Genomic DNA, 15,592 nt, shown 5'->3' with positions numbered 1-15,592 from the left:
GAGTTCACAGACGTTTAAAATGACCTTATTCTATCAAAGAGAGTGCTATTGGTTAGATAAAAGCCCATTTTTAATATTCCACCATCCTCAATTCTTTTTCTGGGCTAATAATGGCTAATAATGGCCATTTTTCCCTTGCCAAAAAGTGATTAAAGCCTCTGTGTCAACACTGAAGAGTTGACAGATGTTTAAAATGACCTTATTCTATCAAAGAGAGTACTATTGGTTAGCTTAAATCCCATTTTTAATATTCCACCATCCTCAATGCTTTTTCTGGGCTAATAATGGCTAATAATGGCCATTTTCCCTTGCCAAAAATTGATTAGAGCCTCTGTGTCACCACTGAAGAGTTCACAGACGTTTAAAATGACCTTATTCTATCAAAGAGAGTGCTATTGGTTAGATAAAAGCCCATTTTTAATATTCCACCATCCTCAATTCTTTTTCTGGGCTAATAATGGCTAATAATGGCCATTTTTCCCTTGCCAAAAAGTGATTAAAGCCTCTGTGTCAACACTGAAGAGTTCACAGATGTTTAAAATGACCTTATTCTATCAAAGAGAGTGCTATTGGTTAGCTTAAATCCCATTTTTAATATTCCACCATCCTCAATGCTTTTTCTGGGCTAATAATGGCTAATAATGGCCATTTTCCCTTGCCAAAAATTGATTAGAGCCTCTGTGTCAACACTGAAGAGTTCACAGACGTTTAAAATGACCATATTCTATCAAAGAGAGTGCTATTGGTTAGATAAAAGCCCATTTTTAATATTCCACCATCCTCAATGCTTTTTCTGGGCTAATAATGGCTAATAATGGCCATTTTCCCTTGCCAAAAATTGATTAGAGCCTCTGTGTCAACACTGAAGAGTTCACAGACGTTTAAAATGACCATATTCTATCAAAGAGAGTGCTATTGGTTAGATAAAATCCCATTTTTAATATTCCACCATCCTCAATGCTTTTTCTGGGCTAATAATGGCTAATAATGGCCATTTTCCCTTGCCAAAAATTGATTAGAGCCTCTGTGTCAACACTGAAGAGTTCACAGACGTTTAAAATGACCATATTCTATCAAAGAGAGTGCTATTGGTTAGATAAAAGCCCATTTTTAATATTCCACCATCCTCAATTCTTTTTCTGGGCTAATAATGGCTAATAATGGCCATTTTCCCTTGCCAGAAATTGATTAAAGCCTCTGTGTCACCACTGAAGAGTTCACAGACGTTTAAAATGACCATATTCTATCAAAGAGGGTGCTATTGGTTAGATAAAAGCCCATTTTAATATTCCACCATCCTCCATGCTTTTTCTGGGCTAATAATGGCTAATAATGGCCATTTTTCCCTTGCCAAAATGTGATTAAAGCCTATGTGTCAACACTGAAGAGTTCACTGTATTTTAAAGTGACCTTATCCTAATCAAGAGAGTACTATTAATGAGATAAAAGCACATTTTAAATATTCCACCATCCTTTATGCTTTTTCTGGGCTAATCATGGCTAAGAATGGCCATTTTTTCCCTTCCCAAAAAGTGATTGAGGCCTATTTGTTGCCCCTGAAGAGTTATTTGCTGTTTTAAATTAGACAAGAGATTAGTTTTGATTAAATAAAAGACCCTTTGGAGTTCTCTACCCATATATTTATGGCCGCTGTCCTTTCAGCAAGTTCATTATAGCATTCATCCATACTAAAATTATTAATAGCAATGCACATAAGTTCTTAAGACACTTTACTCGTGATTAAATGCATAAATCATATTAACTGAACGTAAAAGGCAGCCAGAGTAGTGAAGAAGCAACATTTTTGAAAAACCGTTCCCAATCATCTCGTCGTCTGCACTTTGCCATCAATCAGTTTAAACACTAGTGTTTAACAAAACCAAGGGTTCTTTTTATGTCAGCTGGGCTATTAAGTCACGTGAAATTGTGAGTTACGACGGGTTGATGCCGAATCGAACAGCTGCAGTCCGGCGACACCGAGGGAAACCGAGCGACACGGCATTTAGAGGCTGCGTGCGCGCTCCCGCGACTCTTAATCAGTTTCTGGCAGACGATCATTTTATGGCACAACAGCCCCAATGCAGATGATCCCTCCTTTTTCCACTCCCTGTTTGCTACACTCCAGAATTATTCAGATAACAGAATAGTGCTAGCTGGTGATTTTAATGTAGTCTTGACTGAACAAGATCGCTGCAGCACATCAGCCAGTCATCGAGTCTGGCAGTCGTCAGAAACTATCAAACAGTACATGAAGGATTTTGGTCTTTGCGATGCTTGGCGCTCTCACCATCCTAAACTAAGAGAATACACCTTCTTCTCTTCAGTTCACCACTCCTTCTCTAGAATAGATTATATTTTAAATAGTAACTCACTAATGGGCGACATTTCAGAGACTCAGATACATCCAATCAGCATTAGCGATCACGCACCAGTTTCATTCACTCTGAGAAACAAAAATAATAAACCGATTGGTAAAAGCTGGAGATTTAACACCTCTTTATTGAAAGATCCTGAGTTTATTGATTATTTTAAAAAAGAATGGTCAATTTATATAGAAAAAAATGACATGCCTGAAACTTCAGCGTGTCTCCTTTGGGAAGCAGGAAAAGCAGTAATGCGAGGGAAAATAATTTCCTTCTCCTCACATAAGAAGAAGAAGGAAACAGCAAGAGTTTTAGAATTAGAACTCAGGATTAAATCATTGGAGGAGGCTTACCGCATTTCCCCTGAAGAGCACACAATGAATAATATAAGGAAAACTAAATTGCAGCTTAAAGAAATTATAGATAAAAAAACACAGTTTTTAGTGCAAAGACTTCGCTTGGAGAACTTTGAACACAGTAACAAATCTGGAAAGTTTTTAGCAAATCAACTAAAAACAAACAAGGAGAAAACAACAATCTCCTCTGTTAAAGATCAAGACGGAAACATCAGCCATGACCCAGACAAGATAAATGACACGTTTAGAAGCTTCTATAAAACATTATATGAATCACAGATTAATCCAACAGATGAACATATTGAACAATTTTTAAACAACATTAATCTACCAAAACTAAAAAATGAAAATAAAATAAATTTAGATGCACCTATTACTGTAGATGAACTCCACGAAGCTCTCCAACATATGCCCAACAATAAAGCCCCGGGTCCAGATGGTTACTCAGCAGAATTTTACAAGGAATTCTGGACAACGCTAGCTCCTACATTTTATAATATGTTGTTAGAAATACAGGAAAAACAAAAAATACCGCAAAATATGAACTTAGCTAATATAACACTATTGCTAAAACCAGGCAAAGACCCCACACTTCCATCCAGTTACCGTCCCATATCTTTAATAAATGTAGACCTGAAAATAATTAGTAAAGCTCTTGCCAGAAGGATAGAAAAAATAACCCCTCTTATAATACATCCGGACCAGACAGGTTTTATAAAAGGTCGACATTCATCTACTAACACACGTAGACTAATTAACCTCATTGATTACTCTACTTTACATAATCTAGAATCCACAATCATTTCTCTAGATGCAGAAAAAGCCTTCGACAGGGTAAACTGGAAGTTTCTATTTGCAACACTAGACAAATTTGGGTTTGGACCTTCTTTCATAGAGTGGATTAAAATATTATATAATAACCCAAATGCATGTGTGAAAACCAACGATCAAACTTCTCCAAGCTTCCGCTTACAGAGAGGCACCAGACAGGGCTGCCCACTCTCCCCCTCACTTTTTGCCATTTTCATAGAGCCGTTAGCAGCTGCTATTAGACAAAATACAGAAATTAAAGGAATCCAGGGCAAAAATATAGAACATAAAATAAGTCTTTATGCAGATGATGTATTACTCTTCCTTCAGAACTCACAAACATCACTCTCTGAGACAATCACAGTTATTAATAAGTTCTCATCAATATCTGATTATTCTATTAACTGGTCTAAGACTACAGCCATGTCCATCAACTGTGACCTACAAAACATCCCTAATATCAAAATACAGACAGGAAACATTAGATATTTAGGTATAAATATTTCCCCCAGATTATCAGATTTAACAAAATTAAACTATGTTCAGCTACTAAAAACAATAGAAGATGATCTCTTACGGTGGAGGCGCTTACCCATCTCACTAATGGGGAGAGTTGCCACCATTAAGATGATGATTCTACCTAAAGTTAATTATTTATTTTCAATGATACCCACTAAACCCTCCACCAGTTGGTTTAAATCTCTGGATTCTTTCATATCCAAGTTTCTTTGGAAAAACAAGCCGTCACGTATCAGTCTTAAAACCTTACAGCAGACTAAAGATAGAGGAGGACTGGACCTACCAAACTTTAATAACTACTTTATAGCTAACAGGCTGCAGTACATCTCCAAGTGGCTCAAACCCAGTTATCTGGATGAGCCGTGGCTAGATGTGGAGCAGGCTTTGTGTGAGGACTTAGTCATCTCTGACCTGCCGTTCATCAGCTCAACCATTAAACCATGTAAGTGCTTTAAAAGCCTTAACATCCGTTTTTTCCTTAATGGCTTGGTGGGAATTCTGTAAGATAACCAGATCTTCCCTCTTTCCATGTAGACTTACACCCATCTGGAACAACCCTGACATCCTGCAGAACAAAAAGATGATAAACTTCACTCAATGGAAGACTAAAGGAATACAACAGTTAGGACAGATAATAGAAAATGGAAACTTTGTATCTTTCAACACAATTGTCTCACAGTATGGAATCAACAGCAATAAATTCTTAGAGTACCACCAACTAAAATCAATTATATGTAAGAAGTATACCCCTGTACAGTTAGACTTGCAGCTTCCTATCAGAATAGCAGAATTCCTGAATCATAATACTCCAAAATTATTATCAAAAATATATAGATTACTTGCAAAGCTAGAAGACAGGATATCTCTCCCAACTTCAAAATGGGAAGATGATTTATCTAATAACTTTGATCAGAAAAGATGGTCACAAATATGTTTAAACACGTTTAAAATGACTCAGAATTCAAATATACAACTAATACAATTCAAAATTCTCCATAGAACTCATTATACAGGACACAGGATGTTCAGGATGGGCCTTTCACCATCAGATATCTGCCCACACTGCTCTGAGAACACCTCTGATAGCTACATCCATGCGCTGTGGTCCTGCACACCTGTCCAAAGGTTCTGGATTAAGGTGTGTGAAGATCTCTCAAAATGGTTTAAAACTAGTTTTCCTACAAACCCCACACTTTGCCTACTGGGCGACCTGGGTGACACTAACATAGGAATACACTCCATAAACTTGGTCCTCGCAGTCTTATGCATCGCAAAGAAAACTATTCTTGTGAACTGGAAAGATAAGAATAATTTGTCTATCCAGCAGTTTAGAAATCTCCTGTTAGATCACATCAGCATTGAGACAATGTCTGTCTCCTCCAGGAACCAGTCAGATGACTTTCATTCCCTCTGGTCCCCTGTGACTGGCTACATCACTTAATGTAGGTGGAGGATTGCGGCTTCGCTGGGATGGGGGCGGATGTGGGTGGGGGGTCCCTGGTGGCTTCAGGTCTCCGGTTGTCTCCTGGGTGGGGATCTAGGCTGCTCCGCTGCTCGGTCGGCTGGGGGTTCCGATCTGGGCGGGCGGCATTGGGTGGGCCCCGGGGTGGGGCTGCCTCGTGGTGGTGGGGGGTGGCTGCCGGGGTGCCTGGGTCGGTGTCCGTCGGCCCCTGGCCGGGTGGCCAGTCGGGCCCGGGGTGGGCCGGGTGGGGGCCCCGGGCTCTGGGGCGTCGGGTCTCCCCCCGCTCCTGGGGGTGGGGGGTCTGCCGCTGCTGGGGGGGGCTGGGCCCGTCCTGATGTGCCATGCCGGGGGTTGGTCCTTGCCCTGGTGCTTGGTCGCAGCCCCGGAACCTGGGTGGGGGTGTGTTTGTGTGTGGGTGTGTGTGTGTGTGTGTGTCTGTGGGTATGCTGGTGTGTGGGTGGGTGTAGAGGGACGTGTGTGCTGTATGTGTGTGTGTGGGTGTGTATGAAGGTCTGGGTGTGTGCGTGTATGTGTGTGTGTGAGTAGTGTGCGGGTGTGTGTGTGAAGGTATGTATATATGGGTGTGTGTGGAGGAGTGAAGGAGTGGGTGGAGGCGTGAGTATGTATGGAGGTGCTTGTGTGTATATGCAGGTATGTATGTGAGTGTGTGTGTAGTGGTGTATGTGTATGGAGGGGTATGAGAGTGTGTGTGTATGTGGGCACCGGTGTGTGTGTTTATAGGTATGTGCGTGACGTGTGTGTGTGGAGGTATGTGCACGTATTGAGGTGTTGGTGTATAGAGGTGTGTGAGAGTGTGTGTGCGTTTGCAGGGGGTTAGGACGTGTCCTCTGGGGGGCGCCCTGGCTGGGTGTTGGGGGCGGGGGCCTGGGGTTCCCTTCCTTCGCCTCGCCCCCCTCCCACTCAGAAAGAGGAAAGTGGCCCCTTGGGCTGGGGGCTGGCCCCTGGGGGGGTTCGTGGCGTGCCTGGGTTGGGGTGCCTGCTCTGGGCCTGTGATGCCCTTCGGGGCCGGCGGGGGACGGGGGCGCCCTAAGCCACTGGCGGGTCGTCTTCCAGGGGGGAGGCTTACCCCCCTCTGGACCTACATCTCCTGACCCCTCCCCTCCCCACTCTTCACTACATACACAGGTAGGGCCGTGGGGGGTGTGCTTGTTGCGCTGGGCGGGGCAGGGGGGTCATCATAGTGGCCCCGTTGCTTCGCCGAGCGGCAGCATGCCTCCCAGCTTTTAATTCTACTTAGTCACTGAGCACAAATAACATTTGCAACATACAAACACGTTTTGGGGGGTGGAACATGCAAGGTCAGGTGGGTGGGACTGCTCAGGTGGCCCCACCCCCTCCTCAGTGCAGTTACTGCCCCCCAATTTTAACCCTCTTTTTTTAATTGCAAACAGCACATAATATATTCCCTCACTAGTGGGGGAGGGAGGGGGGATGGGGTCTTCAAGCGCCCCTGTCTCCATGGATGGCCCGGGGGCGGGGCGGGCCGGGTGGCCTGTCGCGTTGGCCCGGGGCGTGGGCGGGCTGCCCCGGGGGGTTTGGCTGCTGGCCCTGGGGGGAAGGTGCTGTTTTGGGGGTGGGGAGTGGGGGACTGGGGCGGGGGTGGGGGCCTGGTTCGTGTCTCCTCGCCTCCTGGCTGGGGCTGTCCCCCCGCGGCGTGGGGTGGCGGGAGGATGGTGGTGGGGGGATGGTGTTTGTGTGTGTGTGGGGGGAGAGTGGTGTGTGTGTGGGGGGATGGGTGGTGGAGGGATGGTGTGTGTGTGTGGGAGGGTGGGGTGTGTGGAGGTGGATGTGTGGTGTGTGGGAGGGGGGGTGGTGTGGGTGTGGGAGGATGAATGGTGGAGGGATGATGTATGTGGGGGAGGATGGGGTATGTGTGGGAGAATGTATGGTGCAGGGATGGGGAGTGTGTGGGAGGATGGATGGTGGAAGAATGGTGTGTGTGCAGGAGGATGGATGGTGTATGGGAGGGAGGATGGTGTGTGTTTGGGGGAGTGGTGTATGTTTGGGAGAGTGGGTGATGGAGGGGTGGTGTGTGTGTGTGTGGGAGGATGGGGTACGTGAAGGTGGATGTTTGGTGTAGGAGAGGGAGGACGGTGTATGTGTAGGAGAATGATGTATGTGTGGGAGGATGGGTAGTGGAAGGATGGTGTGTGTGTGTGTGTGTGGGAGGTGTGAAGGTGGAGGATGGTGTATGTGTGGGAGGATGAGTGGTGGAGGGATGATGTGTGTGTGGGAGGATGGGGTAGGTGTGGGAGAGTGTATGGTGGAAGGATGGTGAGTGTGTGGGAGGATGGATGGTGGAAGGATGGTGTGTGTGTGGAAGGATGGATGGTGGAAGGATGGTGTGTGTGTGTGGGAGGACAGAGTATGTGAGGGTTGGATGGTGTATGTGTGGGAGGATGAATGGAGGAGTGGAAGGAGAGTGTGTGTGTTTGTGTGTGTTGGTCTGGGGGGGGGGCAGGACTGGTTCTCGGGGTGTGCGGCTGGGCGCTGGGGTGTGGGGCTGGCCTCTGGCGGTTGCCGTCTGGGCGGGCCGGGTCCCCCCGGGTGGCGTGCTGGCCCGGGCCCTCTGCCCCGTCTGTCCCGGGCGGCCGGTGCCCGGGGGGGTCGGGGACTGCTGGCCTCGGCCTGCCGGGGCCGGTGCCCTGTGTCCGCGGGGCGGCTCCTGCTGGGGTCTCCTGCTGCTGCCTTCCTGGGCGGGCGAGTGGTCGTCTCTGTGGACCGGTCGGGATCTGTAGCCTACGGGGGGGCTGGTGGCCTGGGTCTCGGGACCGCTGGCCTGACTCTGGCCTCTGTTCAAGTGAGGTGGCATCTGCATGATCACTCTGCATGGTCACTCCTTCCTGAACGTCTCCACACAGTCTTTGCGTCGCCGTGTGGCCGAGTTCTCCAGCATATCCACACAGGTTTCTCTGCGCGTGTTCTTGAATACAGCAGTTTCACTTATATCTATTATCATATTTTTTTTCTTTTTTTTTTATTATTTCTGTTCTTATTATTATTATTATTACTCCTACTCTTATTATTATTACTACTACTATTATTATTATTACTATTATTGTGATTATTATTATTGTTACTATTATCAACTAGTTGTGTAATGACCTACTGGCCAGGATGATCTTAGCTATATATGTTGCAAGTAGTATGGATTACATGGTTTTCTGTATAATGTTTTAAGTCCCCACCCGCACTCCCCACACCCTTTCTGTCCCTCTCTCTCCCCTCCCTCTTCTCTCTACTTTCTTTTCTCTCTCTCTCTCTCTGTCCCCTCCGGTCGAGTCCAGCATTAAGAGTCTGATTTAATAAAGTTTTTCATGTCATCAAGATGGACTTTATACATGTAGTATAAATCCCTGCTTGATAGAGTAAAATTGCCCAGCACCAGACAGCAGCCAGACAATCATTCTGTTTGCAACGATGCTGGACAAGACAGGTTAAAAAAAAAAAAAAAAAAAAAAGATCTACGGGCTTGATGCAGTGCTTCGCCCAATTGTTGATGAGATCAAGTGTCTTGAGAGGGATGCCATCACGGTTGATACCCCAAACTTCCAAGGTGTTGTGAAGTTTACTGTGGTCCAGGTTGTGGGAGACAATTTGAGTTTGAATGCAATGCTTGGATATATTGAAAGCTTCTCTGGAAACTATGTTTGTCGTTTTTGCAGAGCAGACAAGGAGGCCCTGAGGTCTCTGACACTGGAAAACCCTGCTTTATTGCGTGATGTCCAAACTCATGAGGCAGATGTGCATACAGCCAACCCCTCTCAGACAGGCCTGAAAAGAGACAGTGTCTTAAATGACCTCTCTTTCTATCACATAACTGACAATGTGACACCTGACATCATGCACGATGTTCTTGAAGGTGTAGCACCATTTGAAGTCAAGCTTGTGTTGAATTCGCTTATTGAGCAAAAACTTCTCACACTTGACAAACTTAACTACAGAATCACCAGTTTTGATTACGGCTTTTGTGACAAGGGTAACAAACCCTCTGTAATCAGTAAGACTGATCTAAAAAACACTGAAGGTGCCATGCGACAGTCAGCAGCTCAGATGTGGTGTCTACTTAGGTTGCTGCCGACAATGATTGGTGACCTGATCCCCATGCATAACAGGGAATGGAAACTTCTCCTACTGTTACTGTCATGTATGGAGTTCATCTTCTCTCCTTCTCTTACTGTTGAAGCAACGCTGTATCTGGCCAAAATCATTGAAGAGCACCACTCCCTCTTCCTAGAGCTCTATCCTCACCTTCATTTGCGGCCAAAGCACCACTTCATGCTCCATTACCCTAGAGCTATTAGAAAACTAGGACCCTTGATTCAGTTCTGGACGATGAGATTTGAAGCCAAACACAATTTCTTTAAAAGGGTTAGCCATGTAACATGTAACTTCCGAAACATTTGTAAAACCATGGCATTTCGCCATCAGATAGCACAGTGCTACAATTTGCTGTGTGGAACTGTGTTGAGCCACAATATAGAGGTTGGTCCAGGGCACACTACCTTTCTTGCAAACATTGAGAGAGTCAAAGACATCCAAAGTGGTCTAGCAGGCATTCCACTTTTCAGTGAATTGTATGAGCCAGCCTCAGTTACCTTTAAAGGAACTACATATCGAGCAGGCATGACTGTATTTCTGTCTCATGACTCAGAAGGGGAGCCCCAGTTTGGTCTGATAAAGTCCATTTTAGTACTAGACCAAACATCACGTACACCAACAATAAAATTTGTTGTACAGAAGTGGGAAACAAAATGGTTTGATAGGCATTTCTTTGCATACAGTGTGATTCACACTCAAGTTTTGGCAGCTATTGATGTGAAAGAGCTGCTTGATCACCATCCCCTACATGCAGTCAAGTCATTCAGTGATCATGATGACAGTTTGTACATTTCACTTCGCTATAGACTTTTTTAAAAAATCATCTTACTGAAATCAGGTGTGTACATTAGTTAAAAAAAACAAGCAAAACTTTACTTTATTTTGACTCACTCTTAATTCCCAACAAGCCAGTAACCGCCCCTCACCCCAACACCACCACCCCCCACCATGTTTAATGTTTAGCTATAAATGCTGCCCAAAAGGTGCCTTTGCCTTGAGGATGATTAATATAAGACTAATAAATTACTACTATTATGGGATGAGCCTCTGGACTCCAGGGATACAATGGGAGAACTTGGATGTTTCTGTAACTGTTACTCCTGGGATGTGATAAATTGTACAGTAAGTAGTTTTAGTTTATTCTCTGTTTACATGTCATTACTGTTGGGCAGTAAACATTGTATATTTCCATATTTGCTTGTAAAATAAGACATTTAAATCGTTGTTCAAAAGTAGTAAAAGCTCCACAAACATGGGTTTTCTGTTTAGATTGAACATGCTGGGCCATCTACAAGTTTTGATGTCCAATCAGCTGTCACACCTCCATCCGTCATGGATGAAGACATGGCAACTGCCACAAGTTTCCCCTTAATGGAGGTCCAAACAGCACCTGTGATGAGGATGCCACAAACTATATATATAGTTCCACAATTTGTAAGCTCCTCTTGGCAAGCCTTGGATTTTACTTGAGTTTTACTTTTCTTTAAGCAACAGAAAAAAGTAATCTACAGTATCTGCAATGTTGTCCCATCTTACAATTTTCACAGGATATCCGGCAAATTCTCACAAGCTCAACTGAAGGCAAACTAATCCTGGAGAGCCTTGATGAGGAGAATTTGATAACCATTAAGCAGAGACGTTGCCTTGTCCGTATTTTGGTGTCTTATCTCATGGAGAAGTTTGGAGACAGGTACCTAAAAATATTTTGTTTGAATGTTAGTTTGAAAAAGTTTTTGAATCCTTTATTAATCTTCTTTAAGGGGAAAAGACAAAAGAGGACACCTCAACCTTGCAAGCCTGACATATTTACTAGAAAGAACATAATTTTACCTTATCAATTATAGCATAGGCTATTTAAGGGTCTGTATTTTGTAATAAGTAGAAATTATTGATTTGAAAGCAGTCTCCCAGTAAAAAGGCAAATATAGTTGTCATAATCAAATGTTTCATGATTCTTTGAGTTGCACGTGATCTGTCATTATTTACCAAACAACATGTTCAGTAGTGTTTTACTTTTTTACTACACGTTTTATCAGTTCTTTGAAGTTTGACTCAGTTGGTAAAATTTTTTTTTTGTTGTTGTTTTTCTTAACAGTCCTAGCTCTGAGACAAAAAAGTCCCTTGCTACAGCGTTGATTGAGACCTTTCCCTGTTTGAAGGATGAATCCAGCAGTGGCATTGTGAGTAATTATACATTTTTTTAGTAGAATTGAAGCCAAAATGCTCAGTTGGAGAGTACACTAACTCATCTCCCAGCGCCTGAGCAGTGGTTATCTGGGCAGTCCTGCATGCCTCCGCCTGTGGCCTCACTGTCAAAAACAAAATGTGCTTTAATACTGTTGGTGAAGGTTCTCAGTTCTCATCACTGTTTATCAATGACTATCCTTTTTGGACAGGGAGTCTGGTTCACCCCGGGGAGGAGCAACCATCCTGCTACTGGATTCCTCGAAGAGAGGCTTCGGAACAGCAGAAAGAGGGTGAGATTACAGAGGAGATCACAAGGCACGCAGCAGAGACTGCCACAAAACAATGAAGACGGTGTCCGTAGGACATGCATTCCAGGTAATTGTTGGAACTGAATAATTTGTGGAAGCAATATTTGTATAATTCGGTGATTGGTGGTATGTTCATGTGAACTTTTTTGTAGACTCTACCATATCAGAGGAAAAAGCCATGCAGTTGAAAGAATGGCTGAGACACAACTCACAGCCCCTCAGCAAAGTGGAACAATACATGCTGGATACAGCAGTCTACAGGTCAGTGGGAATACCAGGACTATAGCTGCAGCACTTGTTCCCATTTTCCTTATCCTTTTAACATTCTTCTTGTACAATTTTATTGCTGTATTTTCTGCAACTGTATTCAATCAAACAGGGCCAAGATGATCAGGGGAAACAAGTGGGACATCCAGGAAGTCTGCCAAGAGTTCCCTCATCTACTCACTCAAGGCATGGTAAGTTAGCTTAACTACAGGTCTTCAGATAAATATGCAGCTTTGATTTGACATGCCCTGTCTATGTTCCTGTTTTTTTAAATGCTAACTTAGATAGCTCTCTCTTGCTTTATCTCCATGCTTAAACTGCTCACATTTATAAAATTATGTAGACCATGGTCAGTGACAATTCTAATCCAAATTGTTGTGCTTTTTTTTTTTGTACGTATGCACACGTAGTTAAAGTTAAATCAGTTTCTTACCATGGTCTGGGATAATACTCGATTCTGACTGGCTGCAGGGTGTTTGTTAAAAAGTAATATAGGACACCAGGAATTTCCCACATTATGAGAGCTAGGTTTGCAGGAATCGATTACAGTTCTGCAATTCCACATTGAATTTCAGGCCCTGTGCATTTTAGCTGCCACATTAAATATGTTTATCTCTGTTTTAGATTGCACAAGACTTTGAGGTCTTACATAGAGAGGCTGCACCCAAACTCTATGAAACCTGGCTGCCGTTGTACGCTGAAAAGATTCTGCACCTGGCAAGAAGGGAAGGGAAACTGACTTCTTCTCTAGATGGATTAACACCTGGTAATACAATTTCAATTTCATCAGGTGTTTTATTGTGCTACTAAATGACAAAATCCCAGATATGCTGTATACATATTGATGCCAATAAAATTGTTTTGTTTCAGATTGTTTGGGAGAACTTGCCCTGAGCCAGCTACCAACGCTCCTTCCACCAACTGTGTACAAAGTTGGGCGAAAGGTATTCCGGCATACCATTGAGGAGTCCAAATTGGCGTTTATCCACCACAAGCCTGTAAGTCCCTCTGCATATCTAGTGTGAAATGTTTTTTATTTTAACCACTTGAACCTAGCATCCACATTTTTGTTGGAGTGTTTGCCTAAATGACAGATCAGCAGGCTCACAATGCTGTGCAATTTGACACACAAGCTGGCAGATCGGTGATTTTTGGGAAAGACATTTTGTTTAGATTAAAAACAGTGATCCAAGTACAGAGCCAAGTCAGGTCTAGTTTAGTTAGTTAAAGGGATCCCTGACTAATCAGACATGTGGGCTTAAATATACTACAATTGGTCTCTATAAGAAAATATAGTTAAAACATGCTAAATATTTTCAGTATTAAAAAAACACTCAGTTTATTCCATAATTTAATCTGCCTTTATTTGGCTTGTGCAGTGTATTCTGGAACGTCACATAGATTGGTTGCTGTTGCTGTCACAGTTGCACTACCAGCGGTAAACTTCTATAGATACATAGAAGGTACAGTGCCTCATTGTGTAGCTGTTGGATTACTTTCCAGTCTAAAGGTAACAAAAGAAGAGATGTAAGCCTCCACGACTTCAAAACAGGAAAAAGGGGAAAGGTGTGAGGAAATGCTTGTGGACAAGTCCAGCTCCTGAAATGAAATGAAATGAAAAATACTTTATTAATCCCTTGCGGGAAATTCGTGTTTCCAGTACAACCCGTCCAAGAACACAAAGACAGGATCGAGCTGACTGAGGCAGCAGCCGTATCAACAGCGCTCCTTTTTCATTAGATAGGAACACCAGGGAATGCTGGAGAGAAAAAAAGAAGCATCTAGACACAGGGCCGAAGGGGCCCCTTGTTTAGGTACAACAAAAACACTCCACGATAAGCACATAACTCAGATATGCACAACAACACAAGAGGGACGACCAAGGCAGAAGTAGCATCAGAACTTTGTCCCAGTTCAACATCCCAGCCACCGCCACCTGATGATAGCAGGCATCCATGGGAGCAGATCCAGGTAAAAGTTCACTGCCGTGGATACCCGGAAAGACCCGCGGCCGATGTTTTTGAGTCATTTAGTCGACAAAGGCTGATGAAAGAGATAGCTGGAGCTGAGGGATATAAGCAATGACTAAAACACAACTGCGTTCAGACCATTTTTAACTCTGACAGTAAAGAAATGGTCTTTTTGTTTGCTGTTAAAATTAAACATGTATATATTCATTTAGATACTCAATCCAGAGTTCCCTTGAAGTAGAATCTGCTTGGACATATGTAGTCTTTGCCTGATGGCTTCTGTTCTTCATTTCTTTCTCAGGTTGGAACAAACTTGGTGGAATACTTAAATGAGGCAAAGGCATCGCGACCATACCCGTATGTCCTCTCGTTGGGGAACAACATATGCCACACGTCTCAGGCCTTTGTCATTGTCGCTGGAGAGGCTTTAGAGCAACAGTCACTGCTTCAAGCAGTCGATGTCTGCTTTAAGGTATTTTATGTATTTGACATCGAGTACCCAAAGCAGTGTGCACCAGTTTGGGAGTTCCTCCAAAATGGAGTGTACGGAATGGAAGGAGATGAGTCTAAACCTGTTAAGTTTTTACGTGCAGCAATACTTGCTTGTAAATAGACAGTGGATGTGTTTGTTTGTTTTGCTCTGCTGAGAGTTGACATCGACCTTGTTAAATCACAGATCTGGTTTTAAGTTTCAATTGTGATAATGTTCAGAATGTTTTACATAAAATGTATATATTTGCTTCATGCTCAGAGTCATTTATTTTTGTTTCAAATGGATATTTGAAGAATCTTTTCTGATATTATATTATAATAAATGTTCTACCACTCTTTAAAATTGTTTGTCTTTTAATGTAACTGTTGACAAGACAGCTATTCTTTTACAGTAGAACATATCACAATAATCAAAAGTGGAATTATCCAATTGCAGTTTATAGGACTTACCATTTGGGTGGGAAATAAAGTATGATTTGCATTATATTTAACCATTTAATCTGAAACAATGTACCCAGGGTTGTAATTAATTTGACCCAGCATCTGAGTAGGACATTTAACCATTTAATTTGGTAGAATGTACCCAGGGGTGTAATTAAATTGACCCAGCATTTGAATTAAATGTGTAACCCAACTAGTTGGTTAAAATGCTCAACCCATTTTGCTGGGTCAAATTAACTACTGCTGGGTTGGTCCAATAGTGATCCAGGTGTTGGGTTAAGAACTACCCAAGTTG

At 43.2% G+C, this 15,592-nt stretch overlaps 1 protein-coding gene across 1 annotated transcript; it reads left to right on the top strand.

Moving 5' to 3' along the window:
- Positions 1 to 10,636: 10,636 nt before the first annotated feature.
- On the top strand, positions 10,637 to 14,977 carry LOC121639051. The gene is made up of 10 exons (XM_041984221.1): positions 10,637 to 10,754; positions 10,902 to 11,066; positions 11,180 to 11,322; positions 11,728 to 11,812; positions 12,029 to 12,194; positions 12,280 to 12,388; positions 12,507 to 12,585; positions 13,019 to 13,160; positions 13,265 to 13,392; positions 14,666 to 14,977. Exons 1-10 carry the CDS (start codon positions 10,698 to 10,700, stop codon positions 14,975 to 14,977), a joined length of 1,386 nt encoding a protein of 461 aa, XP_041840155.1. The 5' UTR covers positions 10,637 to 10,697.
- Positions 14,978 to 15,592: the final 615 nt, after the last annotated feature.

Source organism: Melanotaenia boesemani, chromosome 4, assembly GCF_017639745.1.
Source record: "Melanotaenia boesemani isolate fMelBoe1 chromosome 4, fMelBoe1.pri, whole genome shotgun sequence".
Classification (NCBI taxonomy): Eukaryota; Metazoa; Chordata; class Actinopteri; order Atheriniformes; family Melanotaeniidae; genus Melanotaenia; species Melanotaenia boesemani.
The sequence above is the reverse complement of the archived record's forward strand: the minus strand, read 5'-3'. Positions and strand labels throughout refer to the sequence as shown.

Coding starts and splice junctions, on each gene's coding strand:
- LOC121639051 (XM_041984221.1), top strand. CDS start 10,698: ATGGGAGAACTTGGATGTTTCTGTAACTGTTACTCCTGGGATGTGATA. Junction 10,755..10,901: donor GGGATGTGATAAATTGTACA/GTAAGTAGTTTT, acceptor TTTTCTGTTTAG/ATTGAACATGCTGGGCCATC. Junction 11,067..11,179: donor TATATATAGTTCCACAATTT/GTAAGCTCCTCT, acceptor CAATTTTCACAG/GATATCCGGCAAATTCTCAC.